This window comes from Martes martes (assembly GCF_963455335.1).
Source record: "Martes martes genome assembly, chromosome: 15".
Taxonomy (NCBI): Eukaryota; Metazoa; Chordata; class Mammalia; order Carnivora; family Mustelidae; genus Martes; species Martes martes.
Genome location: NC_137903.1, coordinates 36220181 through 36239519, shown reverse-complemented (window position 1 = coordinate 36239519; position 19339 = coordinate 36220181). Strand labels below are relative to the sequence as shown.

Here is a 19339-nt window from a genome sequence, read left to right as displayed (position 1 = left end):
GGCTCAGTGGGTTAAAGCCTCTGCCTTCGGCTCAGGTCATGATCCCAGGGCCCTGGGATCAAGCTCCGCATCGGGCTCTCTGCTCCGCAGGGAGCCTGCTTCCCCCTTCTCTCTCTGCCTGCCTCCCTGCCTACTTGTGATCTCTGTCTGTCAAATAAATAAAATATTTAAAAACAACAACAACAACAACAAAAAACCTCTGTCTTCGGCTCAGGTCATGATCTCAGGGTCCTGGGATCGAGCCCCGAACTGGGCTCTCTGCTCAGTGGGGAGCCTGCTTCCCCCTCTGTCTCTGCCTGCCTCTCTACTTGTGATCTCTGCCTGTCAAATAAATAAAATCTTAAAAAAAAAAAAAGTGGTTCCTCTTTAGGAACCACTGGCTAAGACATTTCTCAGAAGGCAAGATCAAAGAGAGGTTTGTGATGATGAGGAAAGCGGATGGGGGCTCTCCCGTGACCTCCATAAGCCTGGCTCCCCCTAGCTGCCACGCTTCAGACTTGTGACGTGGCATTCTGGAGCATGGCATCATGCAGCTATACCAGGGTTACATCCGGTATGAGAAAAGATGCAGTGAAAGCACCGCCAACCCCTCAGGGACCCAGATATAGAGACAATAACCTGGCCATGTAGTCACGTCACCACTGTTTGGCAAAACTTCACAAACCGGAGGCGCAAAACCCCACCACTGGGCAAGGAAACAGAACAGGGAACCTTTGATTTTCACCACCAGTGAACTGCCAACGTGCATACCAGCAGCTCCCACTTTCCCGATTCTTCTAAGGCTGTGATAGAACTCCTAGCTCCAGCCCGAGGGAAGTGGGGCCCATCAATCAATGATGCTTGATTCTGAATGCAGTTTTCATAGCAATTCCCAGAGACTAGCATTTGACCTGCTGCCGGTGTGGCTTTGCTGTAGACACTGGGACATGCCACCTAATGCACAGTAAACATGAGGCTGACCACTACTGCTGGCATCCCAGCGCTCAGACAGAAACATCCACAACAAAGAGCCATGGCAAACCCAGGTGCCATGGCCACAGCTACAAGGGAGCAGCGGGACTTCTAGGACCTTCCCTGGCAGGACGCTCAGAGTGGAAATGAATCAAGGTTGGACTCTGCAGTATACTGAAGGCTGGGATGATGAGGAAGGAAGATTGGAGACATTTTAAAAACCAGAGGAGTGGGGCGCCTGGGTGGCTCAGTGGGTTAAGCCTCTGCCTTCAGCTTAGGTCATGATCTCAGGGTCCTGGGATCGAGTCCCACATCGGGCTCTCTGCTCAGCAGGGAGCCTATTTCCCTTCCTCTCTCTCTCCCTGCCTCTCTGCCTACTTGTGATCTCTCTCTCTCTGTGTCAAATAAATAAATAAAGTCTTTAAAAACAAAACAAAAGAAAACCAGAGGAGTAACTTAGCAGAAGGCAAAGGTAGAGTTTGGGAGAGTTGGGACAGTACCTTTTCAAGTTCACTGTCGCATGTGATAGATAAGAGGTACAGCAAAGGAGGGGACCCTGAAAGACACAGCTCAACACAGGGCATTGTTTCTGGTTTGTATTTCAAGGGTCACATACCATGAACAGAACAAATAACACTTCCCCCTCAACTCATTCAAGGTACCAACAGCATACACAGGAAACAAGAAATGGACAAAAACAGTGCCATTGGGCAACTTACCTTGTACGAAGATCCTGTTCCAGTAGATTTTTCCCACTTGGCTGCCCCCAAGAAACACCAGGTTGGACAGGATCAGCATGGAGGTAGAACAAGATGCAAGGGCGGCGTGAAATCGACGGCGGGCTTGTGGGGAGAAGAACTGAACCTGCGGGAAAAGACAGGAAGTGCCTCATCGCAGGGGCAGGAAAGCAGTGCTGAGGTGCCTCCCAGCCCTCAGGCACCTGCCCAGGATACCCAACCCAGAGCCCAAGCAAGCCCGTGTCTTCAGCTGTTCTTAAAACCTCTATTCCTGTGACAGGCACACTCTGGTCTAAGGAAAGTGGCGACACACCCCCAACTTGTTCTTCCTCCTGCCCAACGGGCTCCCCCCTGACATGTGTGACACAAGCACTGAAGCTAGCTCAGATGTGGCTGCAATGCCTCCACATGTTCTCTGTGTGCGGACCTGCAGGGCCAGGAATGTTCCCTGACAACCTGCACAACTCCCTGTCATGAGGTCAAGATCAGGGTGATCTTCTGGGAAGCCACCCTGTCAATCCAACCCACCATCGCAAGGGTGCAGGAGAATCAGCACAAGCCACTGTCCTTCCTGGAATCAGAGCTCAGGGGACACGGCCCACGGGGAGAGAACCTGCCACAGCATCCGAATATGCAGGAATTGGAGAGGAGGCTTCCAACACCAACGGTAAAGAACTCTGCTCATCCATCTGAGGTCTTCACTGTATTTTTTCCTCCCCTTTTAATGTCTTCTTGGGGATTGCATAAAGCAAGCCAAGCCTTAATTTCTCAGCACTGACTGTTCTGCTGGCCCTGGCAGCAGAAGATCGTAGTGCTGCACCCAGAGCATGTGAACGTAGCGGGAGATCGTAGTGCTGCACCCAGAGCATGTGAGCATCGCCAGTATACCCCAGGCACTGTCCTCTGGGCCTGCACAAGCAGCCTGAGAACCAGGTACAGCGCAACCACCAGGCTGAAGGGCCCCAGGGTTTCTGACAAATGCCTCAATCTGATCCAAAGACAGGGGGAAAAGAGGGAGCTAAGAGTCCAGTGATCGTTCCTGAGTATCTTCCTGAAACTTACACGTCTCTGGGGTCACTTGCATCCTGATTTCAGCTGTGCTCCAACTACAAATAAGAATCTGGGAGCACCTGGATGGCTCAGTCAGTTGAAACCAAAACTGAAACTCTTGGCTTCAGGTCAGGTCACGATCTCAGTGTTGTAAGATCCAGTTCCGCCATGCTCGGGGCGTTGGGGGGGGGGTGGGGTTCTGCTAGATTCTCTCTCTCTCTCTCGCTCCCTCTGCCCCTCCTCTCCCAGCATCTACACGCTGTCTCTCAAATAAATAAATACACCTTTAAAAATGAACAGAAAGGTGAATTACCCAAATTCCTAATGGGCAAAAAGGATTAAGCTGAGGGTGTCTCCAGGAGGGGGCTTACTTAGTTCCGGCAACCCCACCGTCTGGGGCCACTTGTGTAAATCTTGGTCAGTGTCCTCTGGAAACCTGAATAAATGAATTTCTGACCCCCCTCCTTTTCTCTCTCCCACCAGTCGCAGCTTCTGTTCTCTGTGCAGAGACGCCACTGCTACCACACACATCCCCACCCATGACATTCTCTTCCAGCATCACCTCAGAGCGTTTTACTGCCACCATATGTGACAGGGTGGCCTTCTCATGGATGAGCTGTGTCATGGGCACTGACTGAGTCATCTGCTTGGACATGATTATTCTGGAAAACTCTCAGGTGATGCTGACATGCCCCTGGGTAGAGGCTACCAGATAAGATGACCTCTAGTCTCTCCCTTGTCCTAAGAGGCCACAAGCACGTACAGGAGATGCTGTCAAGCCAGACCAGATAAAAGATAGCTACACGGTATAAAAACTGGTAATGAAAGAGAAATGGGGATGCAGGCTTGTAACTCAGCCCTCTTCACCTCTGAGAATAAGGAGACATTAATCCACTGGTTTCTGCATCTTAGAGCAGGAGAAGACATTTTCTGGGTATTACTGACTCAATTAGCAGTAACTGGGGAGGCAGGGTGAGAATAAGCAGGGAGATGGCGGCGGGGGGAGAAGTCCAGAATAATAAATCATGAAAATATAAATTGCTGTAATTGGAATAACTGCATCCAAATAATTCTCTCCATGTACAGGACCACTGATAACACGTTTGATTTCTAAGGTACCCGGTGAATCAGATGTTCTACCACCTCTATTCTAACCCCATCCATGTCGTCCAACCTTACATCCTGTTAGGGGAATTCAGAGGCCCCACACAATCTTTTCCATATTAATGTCAATGACAGAGAATGCACACAGCTTGGTTAAACTCAGAGTGGTTCTCCTTCTACAGGAAATGATTACAATAATTATTAAATAATCAACTGAGAGATACTGAGAGAGGAAAACACTCTTCGCACTGGACTTCTAAGCAGGGTTGTGGTGCCAGGTGACCTGGTGTGGGGCAAGAGCCAGGCTAGTTGGAGGAAGAGCTGAGAGGCAAGGGGCAGAGCAAGGGAGGAGGCAAAGGGGAGAATGAGTGCATGAGACACAGAGCTCCTCTTTCCAGCACCAGAGGCCCTAGTTGCAACGGGACTTCCTTTGCTTCTGTGATTACTTGGCTACATGATTCAATAAATTGCGATTTCTACTTAGGAAAAGAAGCCAAAATAATAGCAAATATGAAGGAGCCTCTGATCTCACAGACAAGGGAGGACATCTAAATCAGAAACAAAGGACTACAATTCAACTTTTATAAAGAGTTAATTCTGTAAAAACTAAGCAAGAACATTAAAGGCGTAGGCTGTTGGAATCAATGAACTAGAAAGATATAAAGGAGAAATCAAGATGCTCACAGGCAGTTCTTGATTACCCCTAGGGTGAGCAGATGGGAGACAAAGTAGGTGATGATAAAGAAAATTCAAAATCCTGATTTAACTAATAGCCCCATCCTCTGAACTGACCAAATCAGCCTTGCCAACAAGCAGCAAACGCGACTGAGCATTACTTCTCTTCATTGTGAATCAGTGGCAAAGCATAATGATAGGCCACTAGGAGCAAAAAAAAAAAGGGGGGGGGGCTGTGGGGATAACCCATGATTAATATTAATAGCAAAGGGGACATGAATCCCAGCTATAATTCGTATCTCCTCTTTGAATTCCCTGGATGCACCACGGAAAGTGGCAGTTTTGACACTGAGGCTCTCCCTCTACGTTGGGAACCATCTGGCTTTGTTTACACTCTAGATTTAGGTTCCATACATAGGGGTGTTAGGAGGGAAAAAGTCACATGGGCAAGACAAAATCCATCAATAAATACAACTTTCTGAATGTCTAAGGACATAGGGCCAAGGATCCCACTTAAAGTCTTGATTTCTTGTATACACTCTCCTCTGCCATCCTGTGGCAATTGTCGTCACTCCTGCGGTCCTTCACATCTAGGATACAGGCTGTCTGTCCTATGTGCAGCGTGCAGCGACCATGTTAGCCATGGCTGGGGTGCTTAAAGTCCCCCTTGGTAGGAAAACTTATGTGAGGGACTGTGAACCAAATAGGGAAATAAGTCAGTGTACAATGAAGAGTCATCAGGCATAAAAAGAATTGCCAATTGACCAGATAAGGCAATGGTCAGTAAACAGATGTTGATTTTAACACAAATATAATAGAATAAAAAAGAACTCTGGTCTGGTCATGGTCCCCTTCCCAGAAGACAGATAAAGTGGCAGTCTGATACCCCAGCAGCAAAAAACTGGGAAGCGCATGGTCCCAGGGGATATTTAGAACTTGCTGAGAACTTTTAGTCATCCCAAGGACATCAAAATTATGGCATGCCAAGTGTGAGACAGAACTGTCCAGCCTAGAATGTCAATAGTGCCTCTTGAGTGTGGGTGAAATGTTTGGTTCTACATTCACTATAAAGCCAACTTCCCTCTTGCTCTATGGGGACAGAGCACCTCACTTCCTCATTAGTAGCAATGCTAAAAATGTGCTCCCTTTCCTCTGGGGCCCATAAAAAGCCATTCCAGGGCAGGGAAAGTGCTCTTTACAGTGCCCCAGTGTGAGCCAACCACCCCCACCCCAGCCCACCCACTATCCCCAGCTTCAAACTTGAGGAGGAGCTCCTGTGCTTCTGACCACAGATGGGCAAGGTGTAGCCCCAGTTCCAAAGCTCGTCTCCCTCACACCACTCACACCCAGAGGAAAGAGGAAAAATGGGAGGTGGAGCAGGTCAGAAAGTATGGCCTCCCATGCTGGGGTGACCAGTTCTCCCTCAGGGACTTTGACTTCAATGAAAGGCGGGGGGGAGTTACTCCATGTTAATGTTGCTATAACCCATTCTTCAGTCCCAAGAGAAGGTACTGGATTTTGGGCCTGGATACAGCAAGCCCTTTAGAACACCTGGAAGTGCAGGCGCAGAGTGGACCTCTAATTCCTGTCTGAGTTTGGGGTCTCTGATGGAAGAAACAAGAGGTGGGATGTGGGAATGCTGTATAAGGACAGTCTAGCAGCACTTTAAACTTCTCTCTGAGACACTGGCTACCAAAGGTGAGGAACTGACCCAAACAAAGTAAACCTTAGGGCAGAACTAAATTGTCAAACTAGTTTGTATTTCCTGCTGTGAGGTGTCAGCTCCTGTGTTTATTCTTATCTCTATGGCAACTCCTCTCTCTTTTCCAGTCAGCATCCTGTCCCTGGAAATCAGAGGACTTAGGCTGGGGCAAACAAGCTGGGTGCTGGCGTGGTGTGGTCCATGGAATCTGAAGTTACTCTCAGAAGGTGGGCAAGGGTGGGAGACGGAGGGCGCGGTGGGACTGCAGGCTGCTGTGCGAGGCGGGTCCCACACTCATCCACAGAGGGACTGCATGTGGGGCCGAACTGGGAGGAGGGGACAGGCTGAGCATCTGGGGGAGCAGATGGGCTGGAGGAATGGCTGCTGGAGACTGACAAAGGCTTGGCAAGTGGGACCTGATACTGTTTATTTTTAAATGGGGAAAAGCTAAAAAAAAAAAAAGCAATTGGGTGGGTTTGAGCAGCTGGACACAGTTCTTCCATACAATCACTGAAAACTTTCATTTTCTAATAAAAATGGTAACCAGAGGGTAAGAAAGGATGAACGAGGAAATGGAAAGGGGGATACTGGGGGAGACCAGGAGGAGCAAATGAGGGTAGACACCCCATAGGCTGTAAAGATGAAACCAAAGACAACCAAAGAAACAATTACAGCTCTTACGAAAGAGAAGGGTGGCCAGAGCAAAAACACTCAGAAGGAAGACTTGAACTCCTGTCCCATCCTGTACCAACCCACCAGGACACTGCTCCCTTGCTCCCTTTGCCAAGGCACTTGGTCATTTCCATTTAGAAGTCATGTTTCACGAATAACCCCTCTCTCTCATGCTGCCCCCAGCATGGTGAGCTCTGTCCTTCACTCTGTTTCACCTAAGACCCATGCATACTCTCTGTGCTCAGCAATTACTTAACACCTGTTTCTCTCTTCACCCAGAAAAGTTACAGAATCTCCTGACTTTCTTAATGTTCCATTGCATCCTATTATCCAAGCCAAATGAATACATGAAGGCACTCAAAAGCAACACCTCCTTCCTTCTTGTAAGTGTATAGAGCTTCAAAATATACCAGTGAAGTTAAATTTTCCAATCTCTACTCCTGAATCTAAGCAATGCATGTTCCTGAGATAGAATCAAATACTGCAGTGATAAAGACAAAGCCAGTTTTGCTCACATGGACGAGTCACCTGCTCCATAGTTTAGATACCCTGCCTGGTTAAAAACAGCAGAGGCTATAATCTGGCATCTAAATCCACATGGCATATGAAGGGATTTCAGAGGACTTTAATAACTAAGCAAATTGGCTCTTGGTATAATCAGAGAACTTAAGCCATATTTGAGGAGACAGGGTCCTGCTAAAAGTTCTGGAATGGCCAACAGCACTGTCTTACTCTGTGTTCTTGCTCTTCTAATGATATACCCTCGCTTCTAGTCCTCATGTTTCTGCTCTGGGTTTTGCAGAAGCCTCTTTCTTAGCTGGCATGTTATACCCTGGCCTTTCCTCCTCTGGTTCATCAAGCACACTGAGTATGTTCCCCCACTGCACAAAATATTTTGGTGGTTCTTCACTGCTTACAGACTAAAATCCAAAGAAGACCTTTTACAAACGAGCTCATTTTACTTTCCAACCTTAACTCCTACTACTTTACTAATGACACACTCTATTCAGCTCTAGTCACAGCTCTTCCAACATGGCATACACTTTTACATCTCTGTAGAATTACTTCACACATTACTTCTTTTGCTGAAACTGTTTTCTCTACTGAGAATGTGTCCTCCTAATTCTTTCTTCAAGCTCCAGCTCAATGTCAGCTCAGGAGACCAACAGCTTCGGACCAGCCCAAATGATGCTCAGGTTCTGGCCCCACTTTTGAACTGTGCCACCCAGAGCAAGCTCAAACTCCTCATATACATAGTTCACAATTGGTATTTGATTAATGGTGGCTACTCTAACTCTGACAGAGTCAGTCACCCATTTTCTGTGTTTCTGTAACCCATGGGATAGACAGCATCAACCTACAAGTTTTAGATATAGGAGCTTAACCTATATTGCTACCTAAGTAGGAAAAATTATTCCCATTTTACAAAGGAGGAATTAAAGAGCAGAGACATTAAGCAAGTGGGCCTAGGCAGACACTGGTAAAGTACAGTAGTAAATATAGTACAGTCATTCACACATTCCGCTAACTCAGTGTCTTCGTGCTCCCTGCTATATTTCGCATAGCAATGTGTGTCCCCTCCTCTAGAATGAAATCTTCAAGATACTGGTCTCTTCAGTGCCAGATACAAAGGAGATCTTCAAGAAATGTTTTTATTTCTTTAAATACTTTAAATACTTCAAAAACGAGAACTTTGTGCCTGTGTTCCTTTAGTAATGGTTGATAGATATTCACCAAGTGTCAATTTCAGGATCTCAATATTTTCAAGAACAGTATGGCTTAAAATGACACTGGAACTTAAAGAAAATAATTAGAATTCACTATTAGAGTAGGAGATTTAACATGTTCCCCCAGAAAATGACACCTAAAAGATCAAAAGTAAGAATATAAAATAGCTGAATAAAAATTGATAGGTCTAGCATCCAAATTGGAAAGGAAGAAGCAAAACTTATCTCTGATTCCAAGTGAAATGATCTTTTTACAAAGAAAGCACTAAAGAGTCTACAAACAAACAAACAAACAAACAAAAACAAAAACGACCACCATCCCAAAACACTGCTACAACTAACGAAAAAGTTCGGCAAACTTTCAAGATAAAAAATCAACATGCAAAAATCATTTGCACTTCTACACACTAACAATGAACAATCTGAAAAGTAGATTAGGAAAACAATTCCATTCACAATAACATCAAAAACAATAAAATACTTAGGAATAAATTAAACTAAGGAGGGAAAGACATACTGAAAACTACAACATATTGCTTAAAGAAGAAATAGAAAGACATCTATATTCATAGAATGGAATACTTAATATTATTAAGATGACAATACTACCCAAAGCTGTCTATAGATTCAATGCAATACCTGTCAAAATCCTAATGATTTTTTCAAAAATAGAAAAACTCATCTTAAAATTAATATGGAAACTCATCTTAAATTACCTAAATGGGCAAAACAATCTTAGAACAGGAGAGACTACCAAGATGGCAACATGAAAGGCTCCTACACCCCTCTTCCTCCCATGGATGCACTGAATGTACAGTTTTACATGGAGCAATTTACACTGCAAGAACTCCAGAAACCAACAAAGCAACTCCTACACATCAGGAAAATGAGAAAATACCCACATCTTAACAGGTAGGCAAAGCTGAGACACACTCTTGCTATAAACTCCAGCCTCAGCACAAGCATCATACAACTGGGAGAAAACCCCAAATCGAAGCTTCTTCCTGAGGAACAAAAATTTTGAACTCCCATCTAGCACCCCAAATTTTAGAACTCCTACCACAGGAATAGGCAGTAAACTAAAGGTGCTTGTGTTCACAAGACCTGCAAGACTAGCAAACAAAGCAGGAGTTCTTCAGGGTCACATGAGGACTTGTTGCAGCTCTGCCCCCTAGAGCTCACCACTGAGGGAGCAAGCAAAACTCTCAGTCTTTCTCTGAAAGGGGTCTATCTACATACTTTAAAAGCTGCTGCCTGAGGGGTGCCTGGGTGGCTCTGTCAGTTGAGCATCAGATTCTTGATTTGGCTTAGGTCATAATCTCAGGGTTGTGAGATCAGCCCAGTATTGGGCTTCGTGTTCAAGCAGGGAGTTGCTTGAGATTGTCTCTCCCTCTTCCTCTGCCCCTCCCCCCATTCTTACATGCTCTCTCTTGCTCTATCTAAGATAAATAAATCTTTAAAAAAAAAAAATTGCTGCCTGAGAGTCAGGCTTCTAATTTAGCACACAGCTAAAGGAGGACTGTGACACTCCCAGGACACTAGGAAGTTAACAGAACCTCCCTCACCTTTTCCCTCCAGCTCACTCTGAGTTGTCAGTATCTCCCTGGAAGGAGCTTGTAATCATACCAGTACACCAGCTTTTGCAGCTGCTGTCCAAGAAAGAGGTCCCCCAGTGGCCTGGCTCTGAGAGCCAATGGGGCTTTCATTCACAAGTCCCACAGGACTGTGGTAAACAAACAAGCAGTTCCTAAGGGGCACAAGAGCACTTTCCTGAGACCATACTACAAGTCCTGACACAGGGTGAGCGGGAAAAAATTCCCATCTCCCAGTTCTTCCCTGAAAAGGGGTTTAAATACATACCCTCCCAGATGCTGTTTGAGGATCTGGATTCTAATCATACTGCATCAAGTTGCTGACTGTGATCCTTCCCTATGGGATACTAATAGGTCTTAGCACATCTTCAACTAAGGGGGCCACTAAGAACAAAGAAGGTGACTTGAACTTGGACAATCACAAAGGTTTGAAATAAAAATTAGAAGCTCGGGCCAGGCTGACTGATGTGGTTCATCTGCTACACAACACTACTCTGTTAAGACTGGGAGAGATGGCATTTTTATATAGAGCCACCCAGGCACCCTGCCAGAAACAGATCTTAACAACATAAGGAAAAGTGATTTTTACCTGATTCGGAGTTTAAAATAATAGTCATTAAGATGCTCACCAAAGGGGCACCTAGGTGGCTCAGTGGGTTAAAGCCTCTGCCTTCGGCTCAGGTCATGATCCCAGGGTCTTGGGATTGAGACCCACATCAGGCTCTCTACTCCACAGAGATCCTGCTTCCTCCTCTCTCTCTCTCTCTGCCTGCTTCTCTGCCTACTTGTGATCTCTGTCTGTCAAATAAATAAAATCTTAAAAAAAAAAAAAAGATGCTCACCAAAGCCAGGAGAGCAATATATCAACAAAATGAGAATTTCAAAAAAGAGACAGAAAGTACCGAACAGAAATCACAGAGCTTAATAATACAATAACTTAATTGAAAATTTAACAGAGGGATTCAAAAACAGACTAGGTCAAGTGGAATAAATAACCAGCAAACTCAAAGATAGGTCAGTGGAATTTATCCAATCAGAATAGAAAACGAAAAAAGAATGAAAACAGTTAAGATGGTTTAAGGGACTTATGGATACCATCAAGCAGCCAATATACATATTGCAGGGGTCTCAGAAGACAAAGGGGAAGACTGAAAGGGGAAGAAAGCTTAGTCAAAAATAATAATAATAATAATAATAATGACTGAAAGCTTCCCTAATCTGGAGAAAGAAACAGACATCTAGATCTAGGAAGCCTAAAATGTACCAAATAAGAAACCAAAAGAGACCCACACAGAGACAGATGATAATTAAATTGTCAAAAGTCAAAGACAAGGAGAGACTCTTAAATGTAGCATAAGAAAAACAATTTGTTACATACAAGGGAACCCTCATAAGACTATCAGCAAATTTTTCAGCAGAAACTTTACAGGCCAGAAGGGAGTGGCACAATGTATTTAAAATGCTTAAAGAAAAACATAGCCAACCAAGAATACTCTACCTAGCAGGGCTGTCCTTCAGAATGAAGGAGAGATAATGAGTTTTCCAAACAAAAGCTGAAGGAGTTCGTCACCACTAAACCAGCCTTATAATAAATGTTAAAGGGATTTTTTAAGCTAAAACAAAAGGATGCTAATTAGTAATAGGAAAATATATAAAAGTACTGAAAAAAGGTAAATACACAAATTCAGAACACTCTAATGTTGTAATGGTGGTAGTAAATAATTTATAAATCTAATATAAAGGTTAAAAGAAAAAGTACTAAAAATACTAATAACTACAAAAATGAGTTAATGGATAATCTAAAAGATGTAAACTGTAACATCAAAAACATAGAAAGGGAGGGTGTAAAAATGTTGAGCTTTTGCATGCAATGGAAGTTATCGGCTTAAAACAGACTGTTACAAGATGTTTTCTGTAAGCATCATAGTAACCACAAAGCAAAAACCTAAAGCAGATACACAAAAGATAAAGGAATCAAAGCATAGCACTAGAGAAAATTATCATATCACAGAGAGAGTAAGAGAGAAACAGAGGGATAAAAACCAGAAACAATTAACAAAATAGAAATAGTCCATATCTAGCAATAATTACTTTAAATGTTTTATGGAAGTGTGGAATGACTATATCGTACACCTGAAAATAATATTACACTGGATGTTAACTGGAATTTTTTAAATTTAATTTTGTGTGTGTGTGTTCCAAAATTCATTGCTTATGCACCACATCCAGTGCTCCATGCAATAAGTGCCCTCCTTAATACCCACCACCAGGGTTAACTGGAATTTAAATAAAAACTTTTTTAAAAATGTAAATGGACTAAACTCTCCAATCAAAAGACAGAGATATTTGTATACCAGTGTTCACTGCAGTAGTATTCACAATAGACAAAAGGTGGAAACAACCTAAATGTCTGTCAGTGGATGAATGGATAAACAAAATGTGGTATACATAGGATGGAACAGTATTCAGCCTTTAAAAGACAAAAAATTCTGATGCACACTACAACATGGATGAATCATAAAGACATTATGCTAAGTGAGATAAGTCAGAAATAAAAAAAAACTACATGCTTCCACTTATATGTGGCACCTAGAATCATCAAATCCATAGAGAAAGAAAGTAAAATAGTGGTTCCTGGGGGCTAGGGGAAGGAGATAATATGAAGTTATTGCTTAATAGGTTTAGAGTTTCTGTTTGGGATGATTAAAATGTTCTGGAGATTGATGGTGGTAATGGCTACACAACATTGTGAGTAAATTTAATGCCTTTGAATTGTACATTTAAAAATAGTTAAAACAGTAAATTTTATGTCATGTATAATTTATCACAGTAAAAGAATTATTAGGCCTGTCTCACAGACAGATATATGGAATAATGAATACATGTAATTTTCATACCAAGTAGATCATAATCAAACTGAATACAAACTAATACTGTAAAGGAAGACAAATATATTCTAAAAAGTTATCATGAAGGCCATGCTCACCAACAATGGAATAAAATAAATTAGCAACAAAAAAACCTGTAAAACTTAACACATCAGTAAATTTTTTAAAATATCATTAATGTAAACCAAAAACTTTTATTGAAGGAATAATAAAATGAATAAATGCTAGCAAATATGATCAATTAAGAAAGCAAGGTCAAATAAACAACAGGAGGTAATAATACACAGGAGATTTAGAACTCTTTGGAGATTATATGGCAATATATTTAATAACATAACTGAGAAACATAAAGTATTTAGGAAATACAAATTACCTAAAATTCTCATAGAAAAAGTAGATGGCCTGAAAAAAACATAACCATAGAAGAATTGAAACAGTGGTCAAAGCTCTATGCTCAAAGAAAAATTGCCCAGATGATCTTAATGAGCAAGTTCTACCAGGAAATTGTCAAGGAGCAAGACAATTTCCATGGAAACTGTTTTAGGCGATTAAAAAAAACCATGGGAAGCTTTCACTGATTTCATGATGCTAGTATGACCCCAATACTAAAATGATAAAAAGCCAACATAGGGAAAGAAAACCGTAAGTTAACCTTTCTTCTACACATTGCCTTAAAAATTCTAAGTTAAATAACTGTAAATTGAATATAGGATTAAAAGAATTATCTCAATCAAGTAAGATTCATCTCAGGAATGGGAGAGGGATTCAATATTAAAAATATTAGAGATTCATGTAATTCATGAGATTAAATAATTAAAGGAGAATAGTCTTATGATCACTCAATAGATGCCAAAGAAATATTAGGTGAAACTGCACATTCATTCATGATTTTTAAAAAATAGTAAGAGAAAAAGTAAGCTTCTTTTTTTAAAATTTTATTTATTTGACAGAGAGAGAGAAAGAGAGAGAGCGCAAGCAGGAGGAGCAGCAGGCAGAGGGAGAAGCAGGCTCCCCACTGAGTAAGGAACCTGATGCAGGACTGGATCCCAGGACCCTGGAATCATGACCTGAACCGAAGGCAGGTACTTAAAGGACTGAGCCACACTGGTGTCCCAAGAGTAAGCTTCTTTAGGTTGATAAAGGTAATATGTCAAAACCCAGATTAAGTATTTCCACTAGCTTCAAGAAAAAGACATTTTCTCCTCTATCACTCAAAATCGTACTGAAAGACCCAGTAAATACAACAAGACAATTAAATGCAGCAAGGGTTAAATCTGTTGGCAAGGACAAAACTGTCATTATTTGTAGATGATAGGACTATCAATCTAGAAAATTTACAAGAAACAATTGACAAATTACTAGAGCTAATAAAAGATTTAAACAGGACAGATGCAAAGTGACCAATTCAAAACAAAAATCCTCATTTTTCCTATATAAAAGCAATAATCCACAAAGAAGTATCCAAGACTTCTAAGGAGAAATGATAAATCATTATGTAATAACATAAGGGAAGACTTGAATACATAACTAATTCATGACTGGAAAGACAGCATCATAGACATATTAACTCTACCTAATTTAAGCTACAAGTTAATGCCAATCTAACAAATTCCAATATAAATACCAGGAGTTCTGAGGAACCTCCCTAATTCTAAGACTCATATGGAAGAGTCACTGTACAAAAACAGCCAATGTGATTTGGAAAAAGAGCCAAAAGGGGCATGAGATTTTCCAAATCAGGAATCAAGACATGTTATAGAACTCTAGCACTTAAAATAGGAAGAATCAAGTAGATCAATACAACAAAATTGAACCTAAAAATGAACTTAAGTGTATTTGGATATTTACTATATATTAAAGATGATCTTTCAAATCAGTTGGGGAAGTATGGGCCACTGAATTAAACAGTTTGAAGATATAAAAACCATTCTCACTTAGTTGCAGGCCATACAGAAACAGGCAGTAGACCAGATTTGGCCCATGGGCCATAGTTTGCCAACTCCCACTCTATTCTATTCTTGGTATCTGCCCTAAAGAAACACTTACACATATGTACAAGGAGGCATATCTAGACATCTCCACAGCAGCTGCATTTGCAAAAGAAAAAAATGAGAGGCAACCTAAAATTTCAACAATAGAAGAATCGTCAAATACATTATATATCCACACCATGTCCAATTTTGCAGATCTACATATGCTAATAAAGAAACATCTTCAAAACATGCCATGAGGAGGAAAAAAAGCATAAATTTCAGAATATTTATATATTTACTATAACACACACACACACAGTAGTAAAGGTACGTATGGAAGGCTATATTCAAATCTGACAACAACGGAAGAAGAAAGAGAGCAAGGTGTGTTTGTTGGGGAGGGGGTGGCTGTCTTAGAAGACTCCAGTCTTATCTGTGTTTTGTTTTTTTTTCCAAGAGCATACGGTCATGATTGACTTCATAAATTAAAAAAGAATTGGGACACCTGGGTGGCTCAGTTGGTTAAGCCGCTGCCTTCGGCTCAGGTCATGATCCCAGGGTCCTGGGATCGAGTCCCGCATCGGGCTCCTTGCTCAGCAGGGAGCCTGCTTCTCTTGCTGCCTCTGCCTGCCTCTCTGCCTGCTTGTGTGTACTCTCTCTCTCTGTCTGGCAAATAAATAAAATTTTTTTAAAAAATTAATTAATTAAAAAAGAACAAAAGAATAAAAAAAGGAAATCTAGGAATCTTTCCATTTAATGACCTTAGACTCTGGCTATCTCCCTTAAGTACGGGGTCAAGGCATACGGGTGGAAAGAGAGAAGCTAGAGGACCATCACATTCAAGTTATGACTGTTCATGGCACTGGGGACCTCCCTCTCCAGGTAGTACTGAGGTCCCTTGAGACTACTAAATAAGTCTAAAATGTGACAGATGTGGCCTCAGCTATAATCTGTTCAAACACAAAACAACAGCTTAGGGCAAGGTCTGCTTTTAAGCAAACTTGATATTTAAAAATCTAAAACTGACAAACAGGTAAAGCATTCCAAAACGACTCAGCCAACAGCACAGAAAACTGTTCTATGACAACTAGTTAAACACAGTAGATTAGAGATCTCTGCTCCTTTCAAAACCCCATTAAAAAGCAAGTAAACATTTGAAAAGGTATAAAACCACAGGCAAGGAATGGAATAGAAGTGAAAAGCAAGAAAGCAAAATCAACCCATTTTTATAAGATAGAGAGAAGATGGAGGAATTAGCAGGACTGAGACACCTGGATAGTAGATATCAGAGTCAGGAGTCATTCATACACCAGATAGATTCCCAGAAGGCCTAGCCATTAGAGACACCATATACCACAGATGGCAACAGTAAACCATGGAGAAAGAAAACAGGAAGGTTGGTTAAAAATCTGGGTAATGGGGGTGCATGGGTGGCTCAGTGGGTTAGAGCCTCTGCCTTCAGCTCAGGTCATGATCCCAGGGTCCTGGGATTGAGCCCCATATATCAGGCTCTCCGCTCAGCAGGGAGCCTGCTTCCTCCTCTCTCTCTGCCTGCTTCTCTGGGGTGCCTGGGTGGTTCAGTGGGTTAAAGCCTCTGCCTTTGGCTTAGGTCATGATCCCGGGGTCCTGGGATTGAGCCCCACATTGGGCTCTCTGCTCAGCAGGGAGCCTCCTACCCTCTCTCTCTGCCTGCCTCTCTGCCTACTTGTGATCTCTGCCTGTCAAATAAATAAATAAAATCTTTAAAAAAAAAAATCTGGGTAATGGGCGTACAGACCTTGGGGTTTCCCCCTTTCCCCACTGGCACCCCACGATGAATGAAGGTGATAACAGGGGTTTTTTAAATCAATAAACTGCATTAGAGTGACTCTAAACTCAGGGCCAACAGGCACAGTAGCATTTCAGAATACCAAAGATAATTTCATTTAGGTTCTGGAGAGAAATTACACACAAAGAATCAAAAATCAAAATGGCATTTCTCAACAGTAAAACTAAAAATGAGAAGACAAATTACAACTTCAAAATTTTCAGGAGAAACTACCTTTCAACTTTAAAATTTAGTGCTCAGATAATTGATCAAAGGGGTGGTAGAATAAAGAGAGTTTGGGAACTATAAGGTCTCAAAAAAAAATATATCACCCACAGTCCCTTTCTAAGGCAGCTACTAAAGGATGTTCTCCACCAAATCGAAGGGAGGGGAGAAAACAAGGAGTTCTGGGGCCCACGACACAGGGATTCAGCCCAGGAGAGAGGAGGAGGGAAATGTCAGGACACCAGCTGTACCGCCTATCTAAAGGGAAATGATCCAGATGGGACAGGAGGATGGAAGGGCTTCAGGAGAGGTTCTCCAGGAAAAGAAGAAAGCTGACAGATTTCCAAATACATCTGACTACATGGAAAATACTATTCTGAGGGATTTTCAGTTTTATTGGGGAGTTTGGAAAGAAGTGGTAATAGTAAACTCCTAATCAAAAAAAAAGAGGCAAGGTGATTTTCTTAGTCTGAGATGGGGAAACAGGTGACTAAAAAGGAAGATCGATGATAGTCTATCAACTGGCTTGGCAGTGAGCCACACTTACCATCATGGTAATAATGTAAACAGCAAATGTTGATTTAGCCAAAAATAGAGAGGCTATTCTATTAGAAGTTGAGAGTACATCTCAGATGCAAAAACCTCAGGTAGAAAGCAGTTAATATTTATAACTCATAAGTGAAGAAATCAGAGAAAGACTTTAGAAAGGCAGAGGTAGATGTTGGAAACAACTGAATTAGAGAATTAGAAGGTGTTGCTGTTGAGGACAAGGACATATGCACAAGAGGAATGGAGACCAAAGACTCATTTATCTCAAGAAAGCCTTGCAGCATGATTTGACTTCTGACCCAGAAACACATATTTCTTAAGCTTTCTGGATTTCCATCCGTTACCACTGTGAAACAGGGATAAAGATAGTACTTACCTATAAAGCTACTATTGAAACCACATGACAGAATTGGGTAAAAAATGGTTTTGTGAGCAGTCCCACTTCACTTGGACCAATTTTTCCATAGACAGGTTGAGTGAAACCACAACTAAAACATAAGTTGTCCAAGAACTGAGGACCAGAATGTCAATTAATCTAATGCCAAATGGTTTGGCTATAGCTTGCTTGTCTTGAATTGCAATTCTTTGTTATTCCTGAGAAAACCCATTTTTGCTGGTTAAAAAGAAAATCTAGGGGCGCCTGGGTGGCTCAGTGGGTTAAAGCCTCTGCCTCCGGCTCAGGTCGTAATCCCAGGGTTCTGGGATCGAGCCCCATGTCGGGCTCTCTGCTCAGCGGGGAGCCTGCTTCCTCCTCTCTCTCTGCCTGCCTCTCTGCCTACTTGCGATCTCTATCTGTCAAATAAATAAATAAAATCTTTGAAAAAAGAAAAAGAAAAAGAAAATCTAATGCCAAGTGTACATGAGTAGCAAGGAGAAATTAAATGAAAGAATATAAGTGTGTAAGGTCTATCGAAGCAGATGTCTCTTATCTGATATCAAGGATGCTTAGAATAAATTGTGTATAACTGAATTTGACTCCCCTTCTAATTGAACTAATCATGTGTTCCTACACAAATCGTACACGTTCCCAGCCCGTAGGTTCCTCATCTATAAAAATGAAGAGGAGGAACACCTGCTCTGCATGGTTGTTGTGATGCTTAAATAAAATAAAACAATAAACAATAAATAAAATAAAACTATACATTTCTTCCCTGGCAAAGGGTGGCAGCTACAACAACCCCATGTGAGTCTGGTCCTTCCATTCCCACCATCAGCTAGGCAAAGCCTCCAGAGGGTAGATCCATCCTGTACCCTTTTCTCTCAATAACCTTTAATTAGATAACAGTACCTTTGCACTGTAGAAAGGCTGAACACATAAATGAGTAAAACCAAGAAAATATGTATCACAAATAATCCCGTCAGTAAAAAGCTAACCACCATTAATGTTGGAGGGTGTAACTTTCTATGCTCTTCTCTGCATTTGCAGGTACTTTAAAATAAAAATAAATTTTTGTTATACCTGTTATTCTTTATTCCTTTCCATCTTTCTTCAAAGTGAAATTATTTGAAAATCACTACTTTCAATGGTGGCTTAGTCAACTGGATAGATGTCCCATACCTTTTCTATGACATTTTTCCTGCCACCCCTCAGGGGATGGACGGTGGCCATTCCAGCTCTCATTCTAGCCTACTGGGTGGACTACAGGGTTCAGACCAGAGGAAAAAGCAAAAGCCCCCTTAAATTGTG

General features: G+C 42.0%; 1 protein-coding gene across 2 annotated transcripts in view; it reads right to left on the bottom strand.

Annotated features, from left to right (window-relative positions):
• HHAT (hedgehog acyltransferase) overlaps nt 1-19339 on the bottom strand; it is a 329885-nt gene that overhangs the window by 55462 nt on the left and 255084 nt on the right. For both annotated transcript variants that reach the window (XM_080824654.1, XM_080824653.1), the window contains exon 11: nt 1671-1815. In XM_080824654.1, coding sequence (XP_080680780.1) covers nt 1671-1815 — 145 coding nt within the window. The remainder of the gene's footprint in view (nt 1-1670; nt 1816-19339) is intronic.